The 22,750-nt window shown below is 43.8% G+C and overlaps 1 protein-coding gene across 2 annotated transcripts in view; it reads right to left on the bottom strand.

Moving 5' to 3' along the window:
- Positions 1-18,922, bottom strand: part of il34 (interleukin 34) — a 54,569-nt gene extending 35,647 nt beyond the window's left edge. Inside the window, exons 1-3 of one of the 2 annotated variants that reach the window (XM_034236007.1) lie at positions 18,693-18,922; positions 16,041-16,145; positions 10,700-10,981 (exon numbers count right to left, since the gene is read on the bottom strand). In XM_034236007.1, the coding sequence (XP_034091898.1) occupies positions 10,700-10,757 (58 nt within the window). In that variant the 5' untranslated portion in view covers positions 10,758-10,981; positions 16,041-16,145; positions 18,693-18,922. The remainder of the gene's footprint in view (positions 1-10,699; positions 10,982-16,040; positions 16,146-18,692) is intronic. The other variant, XM_034236017.1, reaches the window with a different exon arrangement.
- Positions 18,923-22,750: the final 3,828 nt, after the last annotated feature.

Genomic DNA, 22,750 nt, shown 5'->3' with positions numbered 1-22,750 from the left:
CTGCTCACAGGCTGATATCTAGTGTATTCATACCCCTCACTGTTTATTCATCATTCAATTCATTCTATATTTTATTCTGTCTATTGTGTACATTACTTTTCACTTCACTGCTTGTTGCACCTGGTTAGAAGCTAAACTGCATTTCGTTGTCTCAGTACCTGTAATATGTGCAATAACAATAAAGTTGAATCTAATCTTGAGAAGGAACAAATGTATTTACTTAGTACATATCTGACATTAACGATTAAACACATGTGTGCATTCTTTATAAATGCAAACCGAGTCAAGCCGACTCCGGAGGTGGCGGTATGCACCTTAAAGTTGTTTGCAATCCGCCAAATAACCGAGAGAAGAAGAAGAAGATGAAGAAGAAGAAGCCGACTCGTAGCTGTCCGACTTCAGGCGAGCTTTTTGAGACCTCCCCCGGCTGCGATCGGCTACTCTCGTCTACTTTCGAGGCGAGCCGCAACGCGTCTCAAACAAGCCTACTGAATACCGGGTTGCGGTCGGATAATCCAAAAATCAGCTCCTAACGTCTAACCCTATCGTCTATTCCTTGATATCTGAGTGAAACGTCACGGGGTTAAGGGATAGTGGATAGGAGAATTCAAAAGTATTTAGGAGAAGAGACTGTGGTACTTTAGAGAATAGGCTTGTTTGAGACAAGCGAGACCTGCGCAGTTTCGATCAACGTCTTGCTAGTGCGTTGCATGATGGTTAGTCATTTTGTCCGACTTGCTCTGGAGGCTCGCCTACATGAGACGTTGAAATCTCGCGGGACAAAGACGCCCGCAGCCTTGAGAGCGAGGCGTGGCGAGGCGGCGCAGTTCCTCTCCACGGGCTGCGGAAGCAAAATGGTTGATGGGAAACGACTCGCTGATATCTCGAGCCGAGCGCTCATTGGTGGTTTTTACACCGTGCTGCTGATGAAACTCTCCAATTGGCTCGGCAAAAGTTTGTTGTTGTTTTGTGTCAGTTTTACGTCGCCACATCCATTCCCATTTTTCATCATTGTTCCACAATGTTTATCATCATGAAATTAATATCTATATATTTTATACTATACTTGCACTGCTTACCGTTTTCATACTTTATATATCTTAGCATATTCATACACACTGTTCATACTGCTCACAGGCTGATATCTAGTGTATTCATACCCCTCACTGTTTATTCATCATTCAATTCATTCTATATTTTATTCTGTCTATTGTGTACATTACTTTTCACTTTACTGCTTGTTGCACCTGGTTAGGAGCTAAACTGCATTTCGTTGTCTCAGTACCTGTAATATGTGCAATAACAATACAGTTGAATCTAATCTTGAGCAGGAACAAATGTATTTACTTAGTACATTAACGATTAAACACGTGTACATTCTTTATAAATGCAAACCGAGTCAAGCCGACTCCGGAGGTGGCGGTATGCACCTTAAAGTTGTTTGCAATCCGCCAAAAAACCGAGAGAAGAAGAAGAAGACGTCAAGACGAAGCCGACTCCGAGCTGTCCAACTTCAGGCGAGCTTTTTAAGACCTCCCCCGGCTGCGATCGGCTATTCTCGTCTACTTTCGAGGCGAGCCGCAACGCGTCTCAAACAAGCCCCCAGGAAGTGCGCCGGACTCAGATGAAAATATTCGTGCTGGCCAAATGGCGGTACTACACTTCCGTTTGGTTGCCAGGCCCGGAAACACTTTTTCCCATTGACTTACATGGGGAAAGAGTGGTCTGTAACTCGTTGGATAATTTTTTTTAAACTAAATAAACTACCCAGTATGAACACTTGTATAGCCCTTATTAAAAACATCCGTTCCTCAAGTTGTAAAAATGTGCTAATAACGTTATTCTGAGAGTTATTTCCCTCTGCATTATGAACGCGCATCTAACCCACGGGACCGCACCACCCGGCACGTTCATGTTACGTGTCCCGACCAATCAGAGCACACTGTGCTCACAGGGAGGGTGGGGCTGGAGCTATTGGAGCTACAACGAGCCGTTAAAGGCAGAGAGTGAAATTCAGTGAATCCACGTAGTTTACAGAGATGCTGTATGAGAAACCAATGTGAGTTGCGTTTATCTTTACCCATGGATAAGAACGGATCCATATCGTCTTACTGCCATCCCACGGAGCTGTAATAATGGATATATTGCACATGTTTGCTGTAATTCATTATCATACCGTAAATGTTGTATTAAATAAAGTTAATATTACCGACATTATTAACGTCCCTGTAGCTTCGTATTGCACTAAGAAGCTTATTGCACTGTATATAAATAGGCTATATTGTGGTGACACGTTATTGGACATAATTCACCTTGCTTATTGTGTTGCCACACGGACCCTTTAGTGGGGAACACCTGTAGCTTTAGCTGCCATTCCTGCTAGCTCATCAGGCAGAGCAGTGCATGTGTTAACCTCTCTGAAAGTAATGGATAATAAAGATTGGAACTCCATTCTTAATACACCGCCTCCGACTCTCTTTTCAAGGCACTACACTGGTGACCCTGACTTTTCCGAGAAAGTTTCCGGAAAATTAACGAACATGGCTGAGCGCGATGTTTTCATAAAGCTGCCGGACTTCTGGGAGCACGCCGCGGAGGCATGGTTCGCACACGTGGAGGCACATTTCGCCTGCCGACAGGTCCGTGACGGGGACCTAAAATACTACCATGTGGTAGCAGCGCTGGGGAGCTCCACGTCGTCCAGGTTGGTGGGATTCATCGCAGCCCCCCCACATCATGGCAAATATGAGGCGATTAAGGCCCTTCTCCTTAAGACATTTAGCTTATCTGCTAAGGAGAGGGCCCGCCAGATACTTGACATTCAAGGCCTAGGAGACAGCAAGCCATCCCAGCTAATGGAGAAAATGCTAAATCTGCTAGGGGGGAAGATCCCCGGATTTTATTCACGGAGATTTTCCTGCGTCACTTGCCTCCCCGGGTACAGACGGCGCTGGCCAACACGCCTGTCACGGAGCCCCGTGCTTTGGCTGAGGAAGCGGATTGTTTTTTCCTGGCTACGCAACAGCCCGGGGCAGAGACGTTAGCCGCGACGCTCAGCGGCCCACCGGCAGTCAAGAAAGCGTGGCGGAGGCCGGACACGGCTGTGGCTAGCCGGCGTGGAGACGCCGGAGAGTGCGTTTACTACGAACGTTTCGGGACAAGGGCGAAGAGATGCATCGCTCCGTGCAGCTACAAACCCACGGGAAACGGAGGGGCCGGCGCTCAGTCGTGGCTCTGAGCGTCGGCGGCACGTGCAGGCTCCTCTTCGTCAGCGACAGCGTTTCGGGGAGCTTGTTTCTGTGTGACACGGGCGCTCAACGGAGCGTAGTTCCAGCGTCGAGTGAAGACGTCGCCCGTGGGGGGCACGGACCGCGATTAACGACGGCTAACGGCAGTCCCATTCGCACGTACGGCGTGAGGCAATGTGTTTGTGCATCGGAGGACAGCGTTTCAGCTGGGATTTTGTGACAGCGGACATTTATTTTCCCCTCCTCGGAGCGGATTTTTTGTGTGCTCATGGACTCTTAGTGGACGTTAAGAATAGGCGTTTGGTTGATGCCTTCACGTTTTCTTCCCTCGTGTGCACACTTGGCAGCGCAGCGTACGACGGGCTGTCAGGCTCGCTGTCAGGTGCAGACACGTTTCTCAGACTGTTGGCCGAGTTTCCAGACCTGTCTCTACCCACCTTCTCTGCGCTTACCACTAAGCATGGCGTGGAACACCACGTCACTACCGGGGGGCCTCCTGTCTACGCCAGGGCCCGGCGGTTGAACCCTTCTAAGCTGGCTGTAGCGAGGGCGGAGTTCGCAACCATGGAGCGCCTGGGCATTGTCCGCCGCTCCGACAGTCCTTGGGCTTCCCCCCTGCACGTCGTTCCCAATCGAACGGCGGGTTCCCGCCCGTGCGGGGATTACCGCCGACTCAACGACGCCACTACGCCTGACATAGCGATAGCGATCCGGTGCCGCACATTCAGGACTTTTCGGCGCATCTGGCCGGTACGGGGGTGTTTTCCAAGGTGGACCTGGTGCGTGGATACCACCAGGTGCCCATGCACCCCCTGGACATTCCCAAGACAGCAGTGATAACGCCTTTTGGACTTTTTGAGTTCCTGCGGATGCCTTTTGGACTCAAGAATGCCGCTCAGACGTTCCAGCGCCTGATGGATTCGGTGCTGCGGGACCTGCCGTTTGTGTTTGTTTACCTCGACGACATACTCGTCGGCAGGGCTTCAGTGCAGGAGCACCTGTCCCACCTCCGAGCCCTTTTCACACGGCTCAACGAACACGGATTAATCATCAATCCTGCAAAGTGCCAGTTCGGGGTGTCGGACATCGATTTCCTGGGGCACCGCGTCACCAAGGGCGGTGCGACACCTCTGCCAGCGAAGGTGGAGGCTGTTGCGGCGTTTCCTCGCCCGCTCACAGCCCGGTCGCTCCGTGAGTTTCTGGGGATGGTGACTTTCTACCACCGTTTCATCGCCCGGGCCGCACACATCATGCGGCCGCTGTACGAAGCGTTGAAAGGCAAGACCCCCGTCCAGGAGATCGACTGGACAGCAGAGGCGGACGGCGCTTTTGCTGAGGTCAAGACCGCGTTGGCTCAGGCGGCTTTGCTGGCACACCCATCATCTACGGCTCCCATCTCCATCACCTCGGACGCGTCAGACTACGCGGTCGGCGCAGTGCACGAGCAGTGGGTGGAGGGCGCTTGGCAGCCGCTCGCCTTTTTCAGCCGCCAGCTGACGCCTAGAGAACGCAAATACAGCGCCTTTGACCGGGAGCTCCTCGGACTTTATTTGGCCGTGCGGGCACTTCCGTTTCATGCTGGAAGGCCGTGAATTTACGGCGTTTGTCGACCACAAGCCGCTCACCTTCGCCATGTCAAAAGTGGCGGAGCCTTGGTCGGCACGTCAGCAGCGGCAGCTGTCCTACATATCGGAGTTCACTACGGACATTAAGCACGTGGCTGGCAAGTCGAACCTGGTTGCTGATTGCCTCTCCAGGGTCGTCATCGGTGCCGTCCAGTTGGGCCTAGACTATACTCGCATGGCGGCAGACCAGGTCACAGATCCCGGCGTCCAGGCCCTGAAGGTGGAGAGCGCGGGGCTGCGCTTGGAGGACGTGGTGTTCGGCGACGCGGGCATTACTCTCCTGTGTGACGTCTCTACGGGCCTGGCGCGGCCTGTCGTCCCTGCCAGCTGGAGGCGTCCTGTGTTCGAGGCTGTGCACGGCCTGTCACACCCCGACGTTAAACCTTCGGTGCGTTTGGGAGCGGCGAAGTTCGTTTGGCAAGGACTGAAAAGGGACGTGAGGACTTGGGCCAGGGAGTGCGTGGCTTGTCAACGCGCTAAGGTGCACCCGCCACACGAAGGCCCCCGTTGGAGCGTTTCCTGGTGCCTGAGAGGAGGTTTGATCACGTCAACATTGACCTGGTTGGTCCGTTGCCTTCCTCTCAGGGGTTTTCCTACCTCCTCACCATGGTGGACAGAACGACCCGTTGGCCGGAGGCGGTTCCGCTCGTTTCGACATCAGCCGCAGACGTTGCCCGGGCCTTCATTGCAACGTGGGTGTGTCATTTTGGCACCCCGTCAGACATTTCCTCAGATAGGGGCTCTCAGTTCACGTCCGAGCTCTGGAACGCTGTGGCAGGCGGTTTTGGGGGTTAAGCTGCATAGGACTACCGCTTACCACCCTCAGGCTAACGGCCTCTGCGAGCGCTTTCATCGCTCCATGAAGGCGGCCCTCAAGGCCGGCCTTACGGACGGTAACTGGGTCGACAAGCTGCCCTGGGTGATGCTGGGCCTGAGGACCGCACCTAAGGAAGATCTACAGTGTTCTACAGCGGAGATGGTCTACGGTCAGCCGCTGAGAGTTCCGGGGGATTTCCTCCCAAATGCATCGGCTCCCTGGTCGGCGTCGGCCCAGCGGGCTTTCCTGCGTGACGCCGCTGAGGCCTTTGCTCCGATCCCTACTACTCAGCACGGTACTCAGGTGTCCCAGGTTCCCGCAGAGCTCCGCTCGGCGGAGCACGTGTTCATCCGGCACGATGCGCACAGAGGCCCCCTGCAGCCCCCTTATGATGGGCCTTTCCGGGTCTTGGAGCACGGGGACAAGCACCTGGTGGTCGACCTGGGTGGCAAGGCCGAGCACGTCTCGGTGGACCGGGTGAAGGCTGCTCACCTGGACTTGGACCAGCCTGTGGTGCTGGCTCGACCTCCGCGACGGGGCCGCCCCCCGGCTTCGTCCCCTGTCACGGATTTAAGACCTGTTGTTCCGGTCCCTCCCCTTCCGGGGGCCGCACAGGCGGGAGTCACTTTTCCGACTCCCGTACTCAGGAGTCGTGGGGGTCGGCGTGTCGTTCCTCCCCGCCATGCTGATTTTGTTTATGTGTGAATTCTGGGGGGGCTTGTGTGGTGACATGTTATTGGACATAATTCACCTTGCTTATTGTGTTGCCACACGGACCCTTTAGTGGGGAACACCTGTAGCTTTAGCTGCCATTCCTGCTAGCTCATCAGGCAGAGCAGTGCATGTGTTAACCTCTCTGAAAGTAATGGATAATAAAGATTGGAACTCCATTCTTAATACACCGCCTCCGATTTGCTTTTCACGGCACTACAATATATAAATATATATATATATATATACAGTGCAATAATTATTTCATGCTAAATGAAGCTCTGTTGGATATCACTAGATCCTGTTACAGCGTAATATAAGTACATAACGATTGATGTGTACATTAGCATCATTACTAGCTAGCCGCTAGCTGCTAACTGCCGCCTCGTTCATATCAAATCCATGATAACAACAATCCATTACCATGCTGTCATGAACGCGCGGTGCTGTTACGTGTACGCAAATTGACGTGCTTGATGTGAAAGAGCATTTTGGTTAAAGTTGCGCATGCTCTATGAGTGCACATACGGGTACTTCTCAGGCATGCTGGGTAATCTGTGACGTTTCACTCTCTCAAAAGTTGGGCCATTTTATCATCATGCGCTAATGAGCAGCTCTCATAGGAATGAATGAGGCCCCGCCTCCCACGCTGTATCCAGTTCTTATTATACATCCATGGTCTCAAACAAGCCTAATTACTTTCACTATCCGACGTGTTTATGATGCGCCAGCGGACGTCATAAATGTGCGTCTGCTGCTGTGGGGAAACTATGGAAACTACAGTTTTCTATACAGCGGACTACAACATGGATGTATAATAAGGAGGAGGGACTACTGTAAACTAATCTAGGGACTCTGCACCGTGCTCTGATGCTGTTGTTTTATGCTTTATGAACAACAGAGAAACATATTCTTCATGACCAAAGTTGGAATTGAAATAAAAAAGGAAAGTGAAACTTATGCTCGTCACCCTCTCCCTCCGGTCCACATTAATACAAATGATCCCAATACGTATGATTGTATGAACTATGAAAATATCTTAAAACCAATACAGATGTATTTATTATAAACGTAAGTCCTTAACATCTATCAGTGTGTATATCACCATTCAAACATCTTTTAAAAGTTGAACAACCCCCACACAGCTCAGTAAACACTGTGAAATGTTGACTTTATTTGATAATTTCAGTAAAAACTAATGTTCATATTTCTCTTTTTGATTATAATACTGATGAACGTTCAAAACAAAGCACTTTGGCAACTTACCACATACGTTTTAAAATGCTTAATAAGCACCGTAACTTTCATGATATCATTTCTGTTGACTGTTGTGTGACTGCAAATGCTGCGGCCGCAAGGCATTGTGGGGCAGCATTTTCTCCTCTCCTTTCATAAAGGGAGGTCCAGTGGTTCCTAAGCTAAAGGAGGTTATAAAGGACGTTTGAAACCTCCTTTCCTATCATCTATTCTAGAGAATTGGAACGGCACTTATCATGGCTGCCACTGAGGGACTTCCGTGTCATTTCACTCCGTTAGGAAGGTTCCTAAGCTAAATGGACTATTCGATTTCAGCCCCGGTGAATACACATACTATACAGAGATGCTGTATGAGAAACCAATGTGAGTTTGGAAAATTGCACAGTATAAATCTATTTTAGTATACCTCAACAATGGAATTATGATCAGTAGAAATGGCCATGTTCAATTAAGTTTGAAAGAATGCTTTAAAGCCAAACAATTATTAATGATTCTTACAGATGAAGATAGATATTGCCCTATGCTGCAGATGTTTAACCACATGTCTACCCTACTTTTATAATTTTCGAATCATAAAAGAGATTGAATTGATCTCGTTTCAGAAAGACAAATACGCAGATAATAAACAAAAAGCTGACAATCTTAATCTAGCATTACATTGTTTTTTTCCCCCTCCATTACAGGGTTTCACTCTGATTGATTACAGGGAGTACCCAAGCACTGCCTAAGACTGGAGCCACACGAGAACGGTAACTTAAACGAACCAAATTCTATATCAAAAAAGTATTCCGTCCACACGCAATAGGCACCAGAAACGTGTCCGTTCACACGAGACCGCTCGAAAGTGGTGGAGACGCTGTAGTAGCCTGTAAGTGGCGCTGTACTTCTGCCACAAAATACAGCAAAAGAAGACTTCCCGCGCATGGTTTCCATGGTTGCCCTTCTGTTTATTCTCAGCGGTGGACGCTCTGGCTCTTTTTCTCCCTCCCCGAGGCAAGCATGTGCTCCTGCTGTGAATCTCTCCGGTAGTCCACCAGCAGATGAAAAACACCCACCTCTCCGCCTCTTCCAAGGGACGAGGGAACCGTGCGGCAGAGTTTCCGTTGCGGGTGCGGTGCAGCGGCTACTAACCAGAAAGCCGGTCAGGGGCAGTGGAATAGAACGGTTGTAGTTGGACGACAGCGCGTGTGTGTATACATTGGGGCTCCACCCACTGTACCCATAGAGTCCAGTAGAGGGCGGAGCCTGTGAGAGATATAACGAGGGGTTACGTATAGTAACCCTTGTTATATAAGCACAGGCGGAGCCCTCTAATCGGGGCACTGTCTGTCCTATGCCGCTCGCTGAAGAGAGGTGTAGGACGACAGTCAGGAGGCGAGGCCTCCTTTTATACGGTGAGATGCGCGCACATTCAGGTATAAACGGCTACCTTTATAGAAGTCTCAGTGGATGAATGCTTGCATGATATGATCAAGGGGTAGTACCCATAGAGTCCAGTAGAGGGCTCCGCCTGTGCTTATATAACAAGGGTTACCATACGTAACCCCTCGTTATCGCTATCGTTTTCTGCGTTTCCATGTCGGCCTTGTGTGGCCGAACCGTCTATATGATAGAGAACTGTAGCGGATACGACCGTTACCGCTCTCGTGTGGCTGCAGCATAAGACATACCTGTAATGATAGATAAATAGTGATGAAACATGTGTAAAATAAAATGTAATACTTAAACATTTCATTATTATATTTTGTACCTTGAATAAGTGCCTTGATTTTCTTTAGGGTTGCATAAGGTTTGTGTTGAGTCATCGTACACTTCAGTGATAGACCCCTGTGAGTGAAACCTTTTGAACTTCCCATGGGAAATCATTTAGAGTGAGGATTTGTTGTAAGGGGAGCCCAGCATTGTGGGGTTCCGATATCTGAGCCGACTCTCTGTTTTACAATACATTACATTGCATTTAGCTGACGCTTTTATCCAAAGCGACTTACAATAAGTACATTCGACCAGGAAGACACAACCTTGAAGAAAACAGAATCATATAAGTACATCAGGTTTCATAGAGCCAAACATTTCAAGTGCTACTCAACTGGCTTTAGATAAGCCAGTCCTTTATTAGTATATAAGTGCTTTGTTAATAGTTCTATCGCTCGAAGTGGAGTCGAAAGAGATGAGTTTTCAGTCTGCGCCGGAAGTTGTGCAAGCTATCTGCTGTCCTGATGTCAATGGGGAGCTCATTCCACCATCTTGGAGCCAGGATAGCAATAGCAATAGCAACTTATATTAAAATAGACGTAGTTTGACTCAATTTGCAATGAAATGTAATGTGTCTTATTCAGAAATGCCAATAAGTCTTTCATGTTTAATACTTAACGTAAGGATGAATTGATTCATGTAAAAATAATCAGCAGATTAATCGATAATGTCCACAATTGTATTTTTTTACCAATACATGGATGTGTTATATAATATCTACATGACGGTGAAACAAGCAGCCTCTCTTAAAAGCAACCTGCTATTCTCATACGTTGGTCAACCTAAAAATAAGCATATTGTACAGTAGGAAAATGTTGCTTTCACGGCATATAGGGACATTTTTAAATGGCTATGCCACAAAGTTCTCAAACTACCAGTGTTTGACTTTATGCAACAATGGTATCAACTGCTGCCAAAACACATTTAGGAATAGTCTGTTTGGGTCACTGACCAGACTGCAACAGTACTAGCTATAAATACATTATATTTAAGACCCTGGAACTGGAAAACTGAAAAAAACTACCCTAAAGTCTTGAAAGAAATCAGCTTCTGCAAACGATGTATCGCACCGACACATACACATACATTTTTTGCACAGGGAATCAAACAAAAAAACAGCTTAGTGCCAATTATGGTGGCATGGGCCACTACACACACGCACACACACACACACACACACACACACACACACACACACACACACACACACACACACACACACACACACACACACACACACACACACACACACACACACACACATACACACAAAGAGAAATGTGTCTTACCCAAAAGGCCTCCCAGCAGGTAGACTGAGGTGGACAGTTGGACCATGCTCTTGAACATAAATTCCTGACTCCACAGTGCTTTAATCTCAGCACAGTGTGTAAACACACACACAGGGCCAGCAACGCACACAACACTGGTGTCTGCAACTCTTCAGTCTGTGTTCGGTGGGTCAAACATGGGTTATCTGGCTTTAGGTCTTCATTTCATTGTTGAGCATCGTGAACATTCCAGCAGATCTTGGTTTTTGAGGCTCTTGTACTTCTGTTGCTCCCTGATGTTCACTGAAACAAGAGACAAAACCAGTCAGGCGCAAGGATAACACAATAAGCAAATGATATAATTGATGGATTCAAAAGTTGGCAGTCCACCCCACTGATGAGTTCAAGCCTGAACATTTCTTAAATTAAAAAGGAACAACGGCAAACTCTTAAAAGTTTGGTTTTATGCACTTGGGGGGGTTCGCAGTCTGCAGCAATCATAATGGCTCTGTAAGGCAGTATTGTACTGCATAGTGGTGCTTTATACTAAAAGTATTTATTTTAAAGGCTATATCAGCACATATTGAAAGGTGAAGTCGGTAAATGAAAATAAAAAAATCACCTATCTTAAATGTTATCAACCGATTAAATCTGCGTTATGAATGGTTATCTTCACCCAGAGCCGGCCCGACCCATTAAGCGACATAAGCGGCCGCTTAGGGCCCCGCAGCCACTAAGGGCCCCCTAGCAAAAAATGAAAAATAAATAAATAAATCTCAGTACACCGTTTTTTATCTCAGCACACCGTCGCCGTGATAAGTATGTTTAATTAATTTTGTTAATATGCCTAGATTGCCTACTCTCAAAGTCATGTATTATATTATTGAGTCAATCATATAATACATTAACCGTGCTTTACCTGAACCTCATCATGACACTAGAGAGGACGGCAGGATTGTAATTTCCCGTGTTCAGTGAATGCAACAGAGGCAAGGCACCAGACCAACCAGAGAGTTTAATGGAAATAAACATCTGTCTTATTGGCTGACAGGTACCTATCCTGTGAGCTGCGACAATGTTTAAAATAAACTTTCAGTCTCAGACTCAGAGTTTTTGAAGATGGACATAAAAACATTTGTTCTTAAAAAAGACGACAATTCTCAAGTGGTGGTTCACACAACAACCCCAGAGCCAGCACTTCAGCCAGGAGAAATTACAGCTACGTTGACGTTACTTTGAATCGCGGGGGTAAGCTAAGCTGTTAGCAAGTAGCTATAGCTAGCCAGATATATTAAATAAACACTTTGTCATACAATCTAAATATAATGTTTTTTAGAGTTACCTGGTGATTTCAAAGAAAGCTCTCTGGGAAATGTTGACTTACTGTTCGACATGAAGCTAGAAGCTACCTTACAGTACACAGTTGATCCTGAGTCCTGTCAGTTAAAATGTGTCATAGTTAGCTTAGCTAAGCATCAACCTAGCACAGAAATATATGGATGTTATGTGACAGTATTCCTGAGAAAAATTCAGCTGAAATGGTGGCATAGTTGCCACTGCTTTACATGTCGACAGCATGATTAAACGTATGTGCAGCAGTAAATGTGGCTGTTTGGCCACTGACTGTTTCATATGGGTGTTGAGAGATGTATCCATAGATCTCTTAATTTTGCTCTCAAAGTGCACCAGATTGATGCTTTTAACTTCAATATTTAAGAACAAATCTTCCTGAGGGAGCATGCCCCCGGACACCCCTAGAGGATGTTAGGTCCACGGTGTTTACATGCTTATTTATACAATATGTGTGCTTATGCTAACATCATAAGACAAAAGTTGGTTCCGTGTTGTGTGAAGTGAGAACGCGCTAGAGTGAGGGGGGCCCCCAAGCCAAAGCTCGCTTAGGGCCCCCAAAAGTCTAGGGCCGGCCCTGTCTTCACCATACTACTGCGTCAGACGGACCAAAAATATCCTATAAAGCTTTAACGTGAATGCTAAAAAAATGTATTCAGATGTTGGCAACAGAACTACAATGTTAGGTGTAGGGGGGAAAAGGACTCAGTCCTTAACCGTGACAACACTTGCATCCATACAAACTCATCTTCAAAACACCTCCATGCCAATGTCACGACAAGGGTGTGAGGAAATTTGGAAAGACGCAGATGAATCACTGTGTGTGAGATCCTTTCTATAGATACTTCCTAGTGAGGCGCTCTTACACTATAGTGAGACTGTCATATTATCTTTCTATTTGTTTTCAGCTGATATCTACTGTACATCTGCACAGTACAATCTCAACATTCATGGTCAATCGTAATCCCTGATCCAAGAAAGGCCCAACCTTGTAATTAGTAACCCGAAATTCTACATTTGGAATTAAATATTTCAACTAAGAATTTATCTAACCTAAATCTCATTTATGTTCTCAGTATACTTTGAATTTCAGTGTTTCAGTGGACCATTGAGGCAACAACTCCACAAACTGGAAATCACTCAAGGCCTTGGTGTCCATTCAAACATGGCACATGACTAATTAAACTAGGCAATCTGCAAAACGCCAGTGCAGATACTTACATGTAACTCAACTGAGCACAGACAGCTTCCATCCTTACAGTCACTTCTTCTCAGTTATGATTTTGTAGCATAAGATCTAGTTGCAGTTCTGAGGAGTGCAGCCTCACTGGCACATCTTAAACTCGGACCTACTTTCGGGCACCATCTTCACATATATGGTTAAACAACACCCCCCTAATTTATACAATATGTCTGCCCTATCCCCTGCAAAATATAGACTTGCACCGACTGACCAACTATAAGGTCATTTCAGATGTAACTCTTGAGCTCAGTGCAACTTCACAGCAGGCAGCAGACATATCATGAAGACCATCAAGATAAAAGCCAAATGTATCAAGTTCCCACCTTCAGAGAGCTTGTCCTTTCTGGGATCTTTTGGAGGCTGTGGTTTGTGGTGTCTTACTGGAGTGCGTAACATATTAAAAGGTGTTTCCAATATGTGTAAATCCCCGTTGAGCAGAATATTAGAAGCTTTCAGGGAGAGCACAGGCATTCCCCACATGATTCAGAGACTTACAGAGCAACACACCCATCGCATTCCTTCTGTTTAAAAACAAGTTTGAATCTCAAGTAAAATCCAGCAATGCTCAGGAAGAATGCTTCTCATGTTTTAGCAGAAAACACACAGGAGCAAGGCTATATATATTCACTGGTTAATGTTAATGATTTGGAAAACTCACTTAAAAAATGTAAGCTAAATTAAAAGACCTCCTCTTCTTTTTCTAATACCCCCCAACTTCATCTATCTTTTGTCAAACTCTTCCCAGCTCTCCACAGTTTCACTTAAGTCTTTGTGGCAGGCAGCCAATGTGTAGGGATCAAGAAATGACTAAATCCAACTGTTGGGTCTAACTACATCATGTGTGGACATCTCACGAAGAATTGGAGAAAGCTATAGTTGTTGGGAAATAACAATAAATTACAACATTTTGAAAAAGGCTTTACGCAGGCAGTGTGTCAGGCTGAGCTGAAGTGCTCAGTTTAGAAAAATAAGAAAACTAGAAAGCACCAATCTGCAACCGAAGGCTAAAGAAGGTGCAAATTATCTGAATGAATCACAAGGCATGTTGGGTATATCAGAGAGGATGGAGGCAGAGTAGTTATAGTAGGCTTGTTAGCATGGATCTGAATATGTCATGGTTGTTTTGTTTTTTTGTTAAACTAGGGAATCAAACGTGTGTTTATGTGTGCATAAATCTGACTACTCTCCAATAGAGTGCCACAGTGACGCATCCTAAAACCCGGAAGTAAACTCCTTCCGGTTCCTTCGACAAAAACCAATGCAATTTCTCCATAGGATTTTGGAAAATAGATCGAAATTAGGTCTGTGGTTGAAACAAATTGAAGAGTTATAAATTATAAAAGTAGGGTAGACAAGTGGATATTATCTGGCTGAACAAAACGTGATCTGTCTCTTCAATTTGTGTCAACCACTCTATGGTAGATCCGCTCAGTCCACCCGAGAGATTCAACTCTTATCCTCAATAACATATCATTTTAATGTCTTTATTATTAAGTTGTGAAAAAAGCTCTGAAAGTGCACAAAGTCAAAGGAAAACACTGGGAAAAACACTCATATATGATGCAATAAACTAATCGTGATAGTTTCTGAGATTTATTGTGGATTGTTGAGGGCTATGCATTGCAGGAAATGGAAATTTCAACCTTGATACTTTAGCATTGAGAGAAATAAAAATCTCTGATATAAGTAGATTTTTGTGCAAATTCCTAAGGGTCCAAATTGGCACATTTTAACAATTAATTTAGATACACACATTATTTACTATTATAAAATATACTGTCTCGAGAGTTTCGCGTGCAGTTGGTAGCTCAATGGTAAGTCATATCAATGCCTTCAGGTCTTAAAACTGATGCTCTTTTCTCAGGTTTAAACAAGTAAAAGAGCAATACATTACAGACGTTTACAAACTACTGCCTACACTGCAAACATCACAGTGTACATTGTACTCTATAAGAGTACATTTAACACCAGTTTAGGGGTGTATATAGGTCCAAGAGTTTGGTGTTCTCTGAACACTGTCAAAAGTGTAAAATATAAACTCCAAATAAAGAGTTAGATTCTAACACTTCAAAATATACACAATAACTTTTTTGACACGGTTTGAGTGCTTTCCAACACGTGCAGTGTAAACCTAGAACCCGCAGAGAGTTAAAATGTACTCTTAGTCAGTCTGTTAGTGTCACTGTGCAGAGCTGATTATTCAACACTTTGAGAGAGAAAATGTACTCCATGGTCATTTTTCAAACACAAACAAACAATTTTGGGGTGAATCATTAACACTTCAGGAATTAAAGTACACATCAGATTCTTGAAAACATGCGTTTATTTAAAAAAAAATTGATTTTGATATGTTTTAAATATAACATCTAATCAGTAGCAACATCAAACAACCCACAAAATACATTGGTCATAGGTGGAAATGTGTGTACATTTGCTCATTAGGCCTCTTTAGGCTGGGGAAACACTTTAGAGGTCATCATTCCAAAATCCTGTTACAACAAATGGACAACGTGGAATACACTAGTGCTAATGTGCAAAGTAAACTGACAAAAAATATTGTTTTGAAAGACTAACAATCACCGAGCAGGATGACCAACATCTAAAAGTGTACATGGCAACCAGTTTACATCAATGTTGTAGATGGTGGTCTGCAAAAATGTGTACATGCCGTTTGAGGCCTGGTCATAGGAGATCCCAAACACATAATGTGCTTTAAAAAGTTCATCAAAACTGACAGGGAAAACTTGGCCTTGCAGGGAAGGAGCTCACCATCCAACGCGATGTAGTACTCATGGAGCTGTTTCTTGTGGTCCCAACTGCTAGGATGTAGGGTTGCCTCCACTGGACCAGAGTACTCCTGAAGGCTGGAGATGACTGTAAGATAACAATAAACACAAATATAACTACACTGTCATATTTTGATGGATGGGTCAGACACTGACAAAAAACTTTGATAGCAAATCAGATCAGCTCGGCCATTACCATGAACAGAAGTCAAATGCAACATACACATTAATGCAGCAGTAATATAAAACCTAAAAGCATCCCAAAAATAGTAAAACACTGACAGGAACAATTTCACTGCACAATGAGTGCTTTTACTTAAAGTACATTTAGCTGATTATACTTGCATACTTTTACTTAAGTCAGGTTTTAAGTGCAGGCCTTTTACTCATAGTATATTCACAGGGTGGTATTTGTACTTTTACTTAACTTAAATCATATGAAACTTCCTCCACAACTGGAATTGGTCTATTGCACATGTACAGTAGCAAATGTAGTGTGAAGAGGTAGACTTAACTGTTAACAGCATTATATCAGGCGGGAGGCGAGAGCTTAGAAATCATTCATTCTACATGAGTAACGTAAATTGGCGGTAGCTAAGCTAACAGCTGCTAACGTTAACGGTCTCTGTAAGGGAAACTTCTGTAGCAATGGAGAGTCAGGACTCAGAGAGACACGGGACGAGCAGGAGTTCTGATATCAAACACTGGCAGTTTATTACAAGCATCGGCCGGAGAATTCATATCACAAGTCACAGCATCAGAAAGTTCTGACTGCACCGGTGGGTTGCCATGTCAATTCTGAATCCCTTCTCATCTTGGCAGACCTTTAATTAGCTTCACTCAGAGTCAACTCACATATTGGGGGGAAGGTGTACATGACCACCTGGAGGTACTGAATTACTTATTTGACTTTATAGTTCTTGTGACCGAGAGTTGACCGGTCATAAAACTCATAATGTCAGCAATAGCTGACAGTTCCCTTTCCTTAAGACAGATAACAGACTTCGGCTTCGTCGTAAAACGTCAACAGGCCGAAAGGTCAAATATTTTAGGAGTAAGGAGAATTACTCTTTGACACTTAGGAGTAAAGACAAAATTAATCCCTAACAGTCTCATTATTTCAAACGGTGCCGGCAGACTAGAGTTGATTATCGATTAAAAAAACATTTATTCAAGGCAGCTAAAATAGCAAATAAATACATCTTTCGTTGTCAGAATAACGTTAATCTGATTGACTACGGCTAACGTTACCGCTGCAATAACGTCACAAATATTCTACTTGCTAACGCTATTGTTTTTAGTTGTTTAGTTATACAAATTAAAACAAGAAGACAAATATGAATATTCAGAATTATTCCTAACACCACCTAACCCTAACCCTGCCTAACCCTTTAGGGAATAGGTCCAGGGCCGTTTCTAGCTTTTTGGGGGCCCTATGCAAGATGCTGTTTGGGGGCCCTAGTTTTGACAGTTGTTTAACTACAATGGGGGGGATTCCGAAGCCTTTAAGATGATCTGTGGAGAATGGAGATGCATCAATCTGTTACACTTTAATAGGAAAACAGGCTAATTTCACAAAAACCAAGCAATTGAAAATTACAAAAAATGATATTAAAAAGGTAAACAATAAGGCACCTCTACTTCAATAAATGCAAGAGATGCAGCATTTTCTCAACAATGTTTAATTTACATGTTTCATCTTCCTCAGACGTCACTCATTGGCTTTATATATAGTAGGCTATTTTAATTTCCAAAAAAAGATAGTTGAAACTGCTATTGACATGTGCAGAAAATGACCCTATATCTAGTTTTCGTATATATGCATTTATTGTTTTCCTGCCCTAACTTTAATTTAATTTTTTCTCCTGTTTTCTTTATTTCTTTGTACTCCTTCATTTCTATACATTTTTGACGCAATAATGCCGCTGTATTAGGATGATGCACGGGAGGGCTACTTTCCACAAGATATGATTCAGCCCTCCCGCTTCTACTAATTTTGTTCATCTTGGTGTGTATGAATTAAACTTTTTTTGTTTTTCGGATGAATAACAAAGGGGCCCCGCCTATAGGAAGAAACGGCCCTGAATAGGTCCTTTAACCTCAGTTCTACTCTGGAAACCGGGTTATTGCCCACTGAGTCTTTACACCTGTTTCATGCAGCTCTTAAAAGGTTGGTGTCTCAGTCATTTCAACGAGCCGCACAACTCCAAATTGTGAAACCTGCACTATTTCCCTCCAACGTTCGCTCTCGGTGTATTGGAATTGTTTGACGCGGGTGTTTATTCTAGCGGGCCTCTTATTGTAAGGCAGTGGGATCATAAGCTCTCATTTTATCCTTCATGGTCTATATAGCTTCAGGAAACTCTATTAAGTGGCTGCTGGTCACACAACTCTCTGCAGGCTCATGCAACATGGTTTATTTCACCAGTGGAACGATATCATCACCCCATAAATGGAAAGCCGTTTGTAATAAAACATTAACGCACCTAACGAAAGTGAAAGTACCTTCTGCTGCACAAGTAAAGGCTACCAGCTCCCTGCGCCAGACACAAAATCACACGTGTGAGAGCAAGAGTAAAATAAAAATGTAGACCCAGGAGCGCACACACTCACACACATATGGCTATACACGCACCTGAAGAGTCCCTTTTGTTCCAGCTCCCGTGATGCGCAATAGCAATATCCGCTCAGTGTTGGCACGTTGTAAAAAGCCCTTGATAAATGAGAAGAAAATCCGAGCTGGTAGGCATCCAATCATAAATGTGCCTTAAGAGTGAGGAAGGGAAGTCCTTAAGTTGCTCCGTCCATCCACGCAGTTGGGGTGCGCTCTGTCTGTGTGTGCCGTAATGTGCGCAACCGGCTGACCTGTAGCTCCTTCCAATCAATTCAAACTGCACACACACGCATAAATACAGCCTACCTTCAAAATAAAAGCAGCTCGGAGCCTCTCTCCAGCTGTTTGCGGTCCACCCTCATCGCCATCACTCTCTGTTGCTATGTCCGCCCCTAAAATAATCATCTTCTCTTTATCAGAGCTGAATTACACCAACAGTTAATCGCATTTACATACGTAAAATATCCTAAACAAAAACAAGTTTTTCCAGTTGCCCATTTTATTTAACCAAATTAATGTAAATTTTCAATTTAAAAGTATGAACTTTATTTTCAAATTAAATCTATAAAACACAAGATGCAGTTCATCAAAGTTCTGTCTGGGTCACTGTTGCAAACTTAATTGAAGAAATCTGATTCAAGTGTTTGAGACTCCAATGTCATTGTCCTACCATGTGTTGCATTTTCCAACAATGACCCTAGCCTTAACCTGTTGTGTGTGTTTACCCAACCTTCACCATAACCTTTCATTTAGCTTTACAGCCGTTGTACAACTATTCCCAACAAGCAGCAAAGCACCGCAATCGTTATTATATGCTGCCCATCTTATTAATTCATCTGTTTGTTTTTTTTAAAGAAACGTAGGGCTCAATTTCTTGTTTTTATAACGTATAAAGGTTTTATCATAATGGCTTGATTCCAACCTGAACTAGGGGACAAATCTAATTCTATGGCTATGGCAAGGACAAGGAAGGGCAAATGAGGACTGTGGACTCCCAAAAACTGGACAAATTAGTTAAGAAAAATAAAAATCTGGCAAAAGACGATTCAAAGACTAAGAATGGCTTTCAAATCTCCATGCGTAATTGGTTCTCATTTTGCATTACAACGCGTTTAAAGTGCTGCTTTTAGCCATGACATTGCATTCCCGTGTGGTAGGAGAACATGAGATAACATACCGAGAGAATGGCATCTGTCCTTGAAGTTTTGGGTTTGTTTGTGTTGGTACGTCGAGTCGCCTGTCGCCACGGCCCTACGCGTAGCGGTCCACGCTGTGCCCTTCTGTGTTCTTTACGCGCTGGAAGATGATTTGCTACATCTGCTAACAACAGCCCATTCTCAGGGGGTCGTATTGGGCTGTGGACTGGGGGCATAATCTGTCCGTCTATCTATCTTTGGATATACATTATTATATTTATATCACTAAATGCACACCTATTGAGGATATCCGGCTGACTCTGAGCATACTTGGTGGGTTGGAGGGATGTTATTTCATTATCATAGACCGAAGCCAGATCACACCAAAACGTTTAGAGCCAAACCTCCACCACAACCGCATGTGTCGCTCCAGACTGGCTACTGAGCTCAGAGGGGAAAGCCCGCAGCAGAGCAGGGGCATGGTCACTTTGTTTAAGTAGGCCTATTTCCATTTAGTCATATATCTGAATGGTCATATTTGAAGAAGGAGCTGCTCAAGAAAAGCATAAAAAGCAGCTGCAATAATAATCTTGAATGGAATAAGTAAGATTGTTCAAGATCTTTTCAATGGTGACACTTTCTAAAAAGACAGCCTTTATGAGGGTTTATATATGAAGGTATGCATTGTAATTAATGGCTTCATTTACAACTAATAAAACATAGGGTTTACTTTGTAGTTTAATGGTTAGATAAACACCCATTACCCTAATATGCAACACTTTAGTGTCGTTAAAACTTCAAGTGTTTAATTTGTCTAACAGACTGACTGTGAGCCTCTCCGCTCACACAGGGTTAAAAAAGGGACGGAAGGAGAAGGGTTTGGGTGCAAAACAGGGGTTTATTGTCCAACCAAAAACACATTGCCCGTGCGGGGTCTTTCACGGGTCCTTTTTCGGCCAACAACGTCCTTCCAGACTCCAGCCTATATACTGCAAGACAGACCAGAACCAGGTCTAATTTTATTCAGTGACTGATTACCTGATTCTGATCATCAGCTGCCATCTGTCATCTAGCTGCAGCCCCGGGGCCTTTCTTATTTATCTAATTGTCATTATCAAGACAATGTAATGTATCTATGTCCAGCTGTTAACTTATAAACAACCCGGTATCACAGCAAGACATGAACATGTGACGATTTACCATGCTGGGAGACGTGAAGATGTCACGATTTCATCCCTTCAAACGTGACAGTTACACGGTATTGTTAACATGGCCCACCCAACCAGTGGAGAAATACCCGGAAATGCCAAGCAAATGCTGTACCACGACGGTCGGTTGTTATTGTCAATATTAATATAATAATTATTTATTTTGTAATAGTCACACTCGATTTCGCCGATTTTCTTGTTGCCCCAGCTGGTCGACACCTCTTTTAGCAGAAACAAAGGCTACATTAATGTATTAAATCGATGTTAATCCATGTGTGCGGTTGTGGAATTAACGGACGTGACGTTGTGCGATTGCGTTGCCAGGCAACAACTTGGCTTCAAGTTAATTTACAAACTCTTCAACTAGAACCGTAGTTATATTTAAAAACATTTTTAAAAGGCCTCATGAAATAATTTAAAGTAAATTAAAATGTGAAGGACTGTGTGTATAACAAAATGCATCCGTCATAAACAATACCGGAAACAGAGTAGGCAAGATCCTCAGCTCGGTGATTGGATGGTTGAGCCGCAATGCACCTTGGGATATGGTGTTTATGCAATATGAAATCCGAAAACATTTTTTTTTTAAAAATACTTTATTCCGAGTGTGCTTGCTTTTCTCTTTGAACGTCATCACATAACGGCATTGTAATACACGGTTCGGCTGCATTAAATATTACATATCTGCCGTAGTTCTCTACTTATAGAGCCCTGATGAGAAGACTTCGAGACAAACAGGAAGAACTGCCGCCAAAACTGAAAACGTGACGTGGATCATAAATATATCAGCAATTAAACAACATCTTAGATTTCTTTTCACACAGTGAAACGTCCACAAACTGTACTGTCTGCTGCCGTCTGGCAGGCGGTACCGCAGCATCAGGACTAAAACCACCAGACTCAGGGACAGTTTCATCCCACAGGCCAGAAGACTATTAAACACCTGAACTTTTTAAACAACATCCACAACATTGATCTGGTTGCAATTTACAAATTATGAATCTAATATATCATATTCCAATCACTTGTATATAGACATCAATGTGTTTCCCATTCCCTAAACCTCCAGGGATGTATACAGTTTAATACTGGAAATTTGTAATTATGGGAAATACGAAAACGTCTTTTAAAACTACAATTCCCAGTAGAGACGCGCCATTGAACATGTTGCGAAACACACATATAGCCAGCATGTGTAGTTCTGGGGGGTGAAAGTACAACGAGCGAGTATTGAGTCTCATACACAGCGAGTCTCTTTAGACATTGTAATGCTTGTTATTAACGATCTAAAAATGCATGAAAATACATTTTCCTTACAGAAATGTAATTATTATTATTAACAAAAATGTGTTGTTATTATGTTTTAGTTTTTTAATAACAAATATATTTTGTATGTCAGATGTAAAAATAGTCTTTTATATTTGTCTTATCAAATTTGACATACAACGTAAATATATATATATATATATAGTATTAATAATGATTATAATTGTAAATGTATATTGTATGTAGACATACATTTAGATGTATATTTTGTTAATTTTGTTTTTGGGAGAAGGGGTGGGGTTAAATACGTGTAAACTCCTTCCCACGCCTTTTCGGATGTGTAATTAGGTAGATAATTTGTTTATACAGTGGGGCAAAAAAGTATTTAGTCAGCCACCAATTGTGCAAGTTCTCCCACTTAAAAAGATGAGAGAGGCCTGTAATTTTCATCCTGTACACTTCAACTATG

The sequence above is a fragment of the Gymnodraco acuticeps genome, unplaced genomic scaffold (genome assembly GCF_902827175.1).
Source record: "Gymnodraco acuticeps unplaced genomic scaffold, fGymAcu1.1, whole genome shotgun sequence".
Classification (NCBI taxonomy): Eukaryota; Metazoa; Chordata; class Actinopteri; order Perciformes; family Bathydraconidae; genus Gymnodraco; species Gymnodraco acuticeps.
Note: the sequence above shows the minus strand (reverse complement) of the source record. Positions and strands in the feature narration are given on the sequence as shown.